The sequence below is a fragment of the Neolamprologus brichardi genome, chromosome 6 (genome assembly GCF_056152115.1).
Source record: "Neolamprologus brichardi isolate AB-2024 chromosome 6, ASM5615211v1, whole genome shotgun sequence".
Taxonomy (NCBI): domain Eukaryota; kingdom Metazoa; phylum Chordata; class Actinopteri; order Cichliformes; family Cichlidae; genus Neolamprologus; species Neolamprologus brichardi.
The window spans coordinates 6,913,704-6,921,161 of NC_142109.1; the positions used below are offsets into that span (position 1 = coordinate 6,913,704).

The window sequence follows — 7,458 nt, forward strand, 5'->3', positions numbered from 1 at the left end:
TGTACAAAGTCATAATACCTAAAATAGCACATTTATTAGAACCAGTTCAAATATGATTTGTGTTCAATGAAAAGTTCCTGGATTTTAGTACGCCTGATTTCAGACAATTTACTGGTTTGCTTGCCTTTATATGAAGCTAAATCTGATTAGGTTTTGGGGCTTCTTGTTATTTGGTGTGAGAGAGCCTGACAGAGAGACAGTGTCTCAAGTTCAAGAGCTGCTCAGTCTTTAAATATCTTAGTTTCAGTTCCTATAAGAAACTGCATCATTTCAGAAGAATTCTGGCCAACCCTTCTTTACAGCATTGCTTCATTTCATGGAGGTTTGCACATCCCTCTTAATGACTCAACACAGTATTTCTATCAGGCTAAGGTCTGGAAAGACTGGACTGGACCATTGCAACACTTTGATTCTTTTCTTTTTAAGCCATTCTGTTGAAGATTTGCTGCTGAGCTTGGGTTCACTGTCCTTTGTATGACTCATTTTAGTCTAGGCTTTAGCTGTCAAACAGATGGCCTTAACTTAATAATTAATAATAACTTACAGTAGTAACTTACAGTAATTTGTGAGGGCCATGGCCACCTCAGTGACTGGAAGGTCACTGAACCCCGATACACATATTATGTATATACTTCATTTTGTTTGATCATTGTATTTGAAATAAGCTTGAATCTGGTTGGTACAGTTGTTGGTAGGTTAGGACACCTTAGTTGCACTGCACAGCAGCATGTGACAGTCAGAAGCCAGACTTTAGCTATTAGGAGTGGCTCATTGTCAATGTTCCCATTCATTTTACCTGAATCCTTGAATCTCTCCCATCCTAATTATGTCCCTCTATCTATTTTTTTTTACCACAGTAATTTCACCTTCCTGTGTCTCTTCCTCACTCTGTTGTTGGAACTGTTGTCCCTACAACAGCAGCCTCCTGAGACTGTGATGGCTTGTTAGTAGTTGTTGCTGGTAGTACTGCTGACGTTGCAGCAACTGTAAATTGATTTGACACTTATTATTGCATTTATTTGCATTAAGAGATTTGATTTGATAAAAAAAAGTGTTGGTAATGAAAATGAACAAATGACTTTATAGCCAATGTGCAGCAGCCTACAAGTTCATCAGCCCACCACTCCAGCCCTGGTGCCCAGATCCTTTGGAGGCAAAATAAGCCCATATCATCAGGCCTTGACCAGTGTGCTTGACAACTGGTATGAGGTGTTGTCCAAATGTGGTGCTGTGCATTAGTCTAATTTGTTAAGTCTTTTTCTAATTGTACTGCCCTGAATTTTAACATTTAACATGCTAACAGAGGCCTGTAGAGTCTGAGATGCAGTTTCTTTGAGGATTGTATGGTCTGAGTTTGGGGTGAAGTTGCTGGGACATCTACCCCTAGGAAGATTGACAACTGTTTTGAATGTTTTTCACTTGTCGATAATCTTTCTCACTGTATGGACTTCATGTGTGAAGAAAGCACGTTAGTGTAAAGGATACAAATCTGGTACTTTAATACAATTCAGAGGTCATACAGATCAAATCACATTATAAACTTAAATAAATTAATGAGTAAAATTATGCATAATTTCTACATTCCAGAAACATCATTTTCATTACTCCTACCTGAAAGGCTGAAAAGAGATTTGATCTTTCTGAGTCTTTCTCCAGACAAACTACATTCAAAGCAGCTCAGTTAAACATGTGACATGGCTACATATTATTATATGTTCATCTAAAACCTGACAGTGCTGAGTGAGAGTAGGGACATGTGACACTGTTAGTGGTTATTTTGTGGTACAGACAAAAACCTAACAGAAGAGAAACCTACAGACACAATGGCTTTGATGTTTTCATTAATGGCATCAGAAGCACACAAAGTAAAGTGCTTAAGATTAGAGCTTTTCAATCTCAATTGGATTTCAATTTCAACTTATTTCTACTGTAATTTATATTCCAATAAAGTGAGCGTAATCCACGGATAGATCAAGAAGCTGCAGTGTCTTTGCTGTGATGGTAAACGTTTATCATTGGAGAAAAAAATCACCATATTAACAAACGTTTCTTTATTGAGCACACAGTGGCTCAATGGTGGAGTAGAGATCAGCTGTGTGGTTTTCACTGAAGTGCAGTCTGCTGTAGTGATGTTCATCCTGCTCTGCTGACTGAGCTGAGATGTTTTCATAAATGAGATCAAGGTTCATCTGAGGAGACGAGACAGTGATCATTCATGTTAAACTGCATCAATAACTAATAGCTGGTTGTTTGTTGTTAGTTACATTGTTATTATTGTCACAGATTCTAAAACAGAACCTCTCTGACAAACTGAACCTGAACCCCCAAAAAATGATTGAAAGAAAAAATCATTGACATCTTAAAAGGGTTGCAAAAGCATTTATAAGGCTTTGGGGCTCCAGTGAACCATGATGAGAGCCAACAGATTATTTTTTTTCCAAAGTGGACAGCTTTTGCTGAAGTGCAGCTTTTGCTATAACGGTCCACTTGATAATCATATTTTAGGTGTTTGTTAAGATTTTTTTATTTTTATATTGAGTTATTACAGTCACAACAGACATGACCGGGGAATGGATAAGAGAAAGGAGAAAAAACACGTATAGGGAGCCGTAGCCCTGCCCCCCAGAACATGAAGCAGGCATTAAAGAGACACGGGACCCAGACATCCAGAGGATGAGAGCCCCAGGAGGACCACAGGAGGGACAGTCGGGGTACCCACTAAGAAAAGAGTTGAGTTTTACTGTTGCACAAAAACAAATAAATTGGTGAATGGATAAAACATTTCCTTTCACAGTTTAAACATGACTGGTCTTATAGATAACACAATAATGTTCACCTAATACACAAGAAGACAGTGATAGGGAGAAGTATTAAAAGGAGCAGAGCTGCAGAAACTCCTGCAGGTGCTCGTATCCGTGTTCCTGTGATACTTTGGACAGTGAGAGTCTTTGGAGCAGAGCTGATATCTTTGTTGCTTTTCACAGCACAGGAGTAGCTTCCTGCATCCTCCCTGCTGACTGGGTCTAGGATCAGATGTTTAGTTTGGTTCTCTCTCGGGGTCAGAGGTCGACTGTTCAAGTACCAAATATAGTTTGTGTTGTCAGTCAGAGGACAGCTGGTATTGCAGGTCAGTGTGACTCTCTGACCCTCTGTCACCACTGCAGAAGGACTCATCTTCACTCTCAGCTCTGAAAAACACTCAGACTGGTCAGTAACTGTAACGGTTTCTCATTAAAGAGAAAACAGGATTTGGTGCTTTGGATTTTCACTAACTTCTGAAGAGTGCAAGAAGCATTAAAAAACTCTTTGTAGCCTTTTGACTAAATAAAACATCATCATCACCTGAGGAAAATTCCTGCATCTTTTTCTTGTCAATTCAGTTGAAAGCATTGCAGAGGATATTGTGTTGATAGTTGTTTTTACATATATAATGACAAACCATAATTACCTGTGACAATCAGAGTAACTCCAAGAAAATCAGACTCTATCACTTCTTCATTTTCTGTTGTGATTGTAAACCTGTATTCTCCTGAGTCATCTCTCTTCAGCTTCTTTAATCTGAGGATGTGTTGGTTCTTCATGCTGTCATCATACTCCACATGATCTGCGTCCTCAGTCAGCTGTTCAGCTTCCTCCTCAGCATTTCCCTTAAATTTATACCAACATTTAGACTGTATCTGCTCGTAGTCAGGATGTGAGTATTTACTGGAGATGTTGACTGAAGATCCTTCCAGAGCACAGATTCTGCTGTGGACATAATTCAAACTCCAGCAGGAATCACTGAAACCTGAAATATGGATGAAACAGAAAAATAACATACATACATGAACAGAAATAATTTACAAATCATTTTCGTTTATGTATGCTCTTGTATCACATATGTAAATGATTTCCCTTGATCATAAATTTTTAATCAATTGCTATGCAAATATTTTATCAGGACCTATAAGATATACAGTAAATTATTGATTCAAAAAACAGTTTTCAGAAAAAAACCCTCAGTGAATTATTACAAAATCATTACAAAATATATAAAATTATTGCAAAATAAGCACTGACAATTGCCAATAGCTATAACAGAGACTCACACCTCATACAATAATGAGTCAAAACAGCCTAAAAATGCAAAAGAACAACATCTGTGACTGTTCCAACAAAATAAAACATTATCAGATCTTAAAAATGGTATTTAACACATTATTATTGTAGCATTAAAATTTACAGTGTTTCTGTTATTGTGGTCAGATATTCTAACAACAACACAGAACAATCAACTGTACCATAACTGTTCTATTTTGTAAGTTTACAGACAATAAGTAATAAGTTTACTCACAGACGTCAGCAGAGCGCACATCCTCAAGACCTTTTACAGCACAAGACAAACTGTCATGATTAGAGCTGGAAACTAGAATCTGTTTTCCCTCCTGCACTGTAGGCTTTCTGTTCTCATACCACACAAAGGAAATCAGAGGCTCAGTCAGAAAACAGCTGCTGTTACAGGTCAGTCTGATGTGACCTCTGTGTTCAGCAGGAGTCCTCTGGACATGAATTTCTGTTGGGAGATGATAAACACATTTTCCACCAGTTCATCTCTGTCATGTCAAATAAATTAAGAAATAAAAATGAAGTTTCAAAGTGCAGTTTGTCCAGAACTTCACCTCTGGGATATGTGATGGAGCAGGACTCGTCCACTGATGTCTGCTGAGAAGAACACATTCTCCCTTTAGCATAGGTCACACTGAAGCAGGTCTCTGTGATGGAACCTGAGAAAAAACAACTTCCAGTAAATTCATTAGAGTCTGAAGAGTAAAGTGTTTGTGTTTAACATCTCATAACATGATGAGGAGGTGTCCATCATGACTCACCCACAGAGACTTCAGGGGCTCTGAGATCCTCGTAGCCTTTGACAGCACAGGAGTATGTGACTGCTTCCTCACTGCTGAGCAGCTCTTGGTACCAGGGAGACCAGTCCTCATAGAGAAACTCTCTGTTCTTGTACCAGATGTAGGCTGCAGGCTTTTCAGTCAGAGGACAGCTGCTGCTGCACATCAGTGTTACTGTCTGTCCCTCTGTGGCAGGAATCACCTTTACCTGCAGCTCTGAGAGGTCACATGACCAACATGAATACACTGATCATCCATAAACTCATTCATTTGTCATGGATTTGTAAAAAGAACTGTACCTGTAACTTGGAAATTAATTCCACTTTGTTGGCACTTTGATCTGTCAGCAGTTTTAATGCAGCAGTAAAAATTTGCATCTCTCTCTGTCAGATTATTGATTGTTAGAGTGAAATTACTCTCTGCTGACATGCTGTACTTTACATGTGTTTCATCTGTAGTGAACAATATCTTGGAGATAGTCAAGTATCCAGCGTACCAGTTATTTCTTGCAGTGGGATGTTGATCTGAGCAGGGCAGATTCACTGATGAACCTTTCAAGGCACAGATGCTGTTTGGTTTTCCCTGAACACCTTTAACACAACAGAAAACATGGTGAACATTTATGCTAACTTTCTTTTCTGTGCTAATCTGTGATGACAGCATGTTACTGTGAAGGATCAAAATCTGGTGCTTTGATATACTTCAGATTTCAGTACAGCAGAACAAGTAACAGAGTTTTCTAATTTCTTAAATAAACTTGTAACTCTCTGCATCTTTTTTCTACATTCCTGACACATATTCCTTACAGTTATCATGAAGAGAAACAAATTATTCTTACCTGAGAGGCACAGAATGAAACCCAGAAACAAACATCCAGCTTCTGCCAACAACATGGCTGTTATTAATTTTAACTTCTAATCAGAAAAAGTTGGCTGTATGAATATTTTAAAGGCCTAGTTACTGCCGCTGTTCATATTAATCTTGAAAAAATATCAGAAACCGGAATCAATCAACAGCCATCTAAGAGGATAGACTGAATCCAGAGCTGATTTAAATGTTTCTCCGAGCTGCATTCAGTTTTAATACCGTCACTTCCTTGTTTATCAATCATTTCTTTCACTACAAAGAGACCTCTAGTGTAGAACTGATATACTGCAGCAGATATTCAAAATCATATTCAATTCATGTTAATGTAATTCTCATCAACGTGACAGGTAAGACCTGAGTCTGGGAACCACCTCTGGTAGGCAGGGCTGTTTTTCCTCTTTATAATCACAGGTGCAGTTAATTAGTTGATCGCCTGTGTGAATCTGGTGCCGTGTGAATGTCTGGTCTAAGCAGTGCTATTTGGCCTTTTAATCTTTCTAAGACAGCTTGATTTAGGTTTTATACAGTGTCGGGGAGTAACAGAATACATGTACTGCTGTTACATATTTAAAATACAAAATATATGTGTTTTTTTATTAACAATATTTTTATGGTGCTTTTCAACATGTGGTAGGTACAAATTTCATTGTGCCTGCTGGGATGCAAATTCTTCTCCTACATTTAACTCTCACTGGGCCACTAACCTGTACTTCAGGCTGCAGCTGGGCGGTGTGCTAAAGCCTTCTGTCAAAGATCTTCCCGCACTAAAGGAAGGTAAAAAAGAGTAGGGCTATGTTCCAAAAATAGCTCCCTATAGCACTCACTGATCACATTCATGCCAAGATCTCCACATATTTCTGAGTTGTGGTTGGCCTCCAAAGGATCTATAAAAACTAGCACACCACTAATGGGTATTTGCCAGCCTAACACCTGACAATCAAGTTCCAGGTAGCCTACATAGGGAATATCTCGCCCATTAGCTGCACTTAACCAAGGCCAATGGCATGATTTCAGTTTATCTGGAAGCTAGTTCTTAAACTGTTTGACAAAGAAAACTTTCTGTGATGGTAGTAACCATGGACCCAGTATCTAGTAAACATGAGACATCTACCCTTCACATGTTAATGTAACCTTTGGACAGGATCCTGACAATTGGGGTGGGGGGGTGTGTGGGGCAGATATTTGAAAATTGCAACTGTTGGAGCCAGTTATGTCCCCATCTGATATGTGGCTCAGCATAACAGAGGGTACTAGTTTACTGAGCACACATTAAAGGTGCACTGACCAGATGAGGTCCTGCTAGAGGCCGTAGACTCAAATGCTACTACCGTCTCATGATCACAATCTTTAGCTAAACGGCCAGGTTTTTGATGCCATCTGCAAATAGCCTTCCTTCCTCTCTGCATAAAACTAGGTTTACTTCTTGTATGAGCAAGTCTCGACTCATGTATAAGCTGGGTCTGCTGCTGTTTTAACATTTGCTTAACCTCTGCCAACTCTGACCCAACAGTATCCATTGGCACATTTACCTGTATAGTGGATGCTGTACACTGACGGGAAAGAATAACTCCTGAACCGGCCTTGTTCTGCTCCTACTCACCTTTCCCGCTCCCACCTAAGGTCTTCATCTCTGACAGTAGATCATAGTCTGGATGCTCACAAACAATCCTTTTAAGCTCACAGCTCAAATTTCCATCCCCGAACACAC

The 7,458-nt window shown here is 39.2% G+C and overlaps 1 protein-coding gene across 1 annotated transcript; it reads right to left on the bottom strand.

The window, feature by feature from the left end:
- Window positions 1-2,615: 2,615 nt before the first annotated feature.
- LOC118456013 (uncharacterized) lies at window positions 2,616-5,915 on the bottom strand. Its single transcript, XM_087841560.1, has 7 exons — window positions 5,722-5,915; window positions 5,178-5,473; window positions 4,866-5,097; window positions 4,659-4,763; window positions 4,334-4,552; window positions 3,449-3,787; window positions 2,616-3,188 (listed from the first exon to the last, which is right to left on the bottom strand). The coding sequence occupies exons 1-7, from the start codon at window positions 5,774-5,776 to the stop codon at window positions 2,833-2,835; spliced, it is 1,602 nt and encodes a 533-aa protein (XP_087697686.1). The 5' UTR covers window positions 5,777-5,915; the 3' UTR covers window positions 2,616-2,832.
- Between the last annotated feature and the right edge of the window lie 1,543 nt (window positions 5,916-7,458).

Bases quoted from the DNA above. Each gene is read 5' to 3' on its own strand.
- LOC118456013 (XM_087841560.1), bottom strand. From the start codon at position 5,776: ATGTTGTTGGCAGAAGCTGGATGTTTGTTTCTGGGTTTCATTCTGTGC. The intron at 4,553-4,658 runs GTGAAGTTCTGG...ATCTCCCAACAG, and splicing joins CTCCATCACATATCCCAGAG to AAATTCATGTCCAGAGGACT. The intron at 3,788-4,333 runs GTGAGTAAACTT...TCCATATTTCAG, and splicing joins TGTGCGCTCTGCTGACGTCT to GTTTCAGTGATTCCTGCTGG.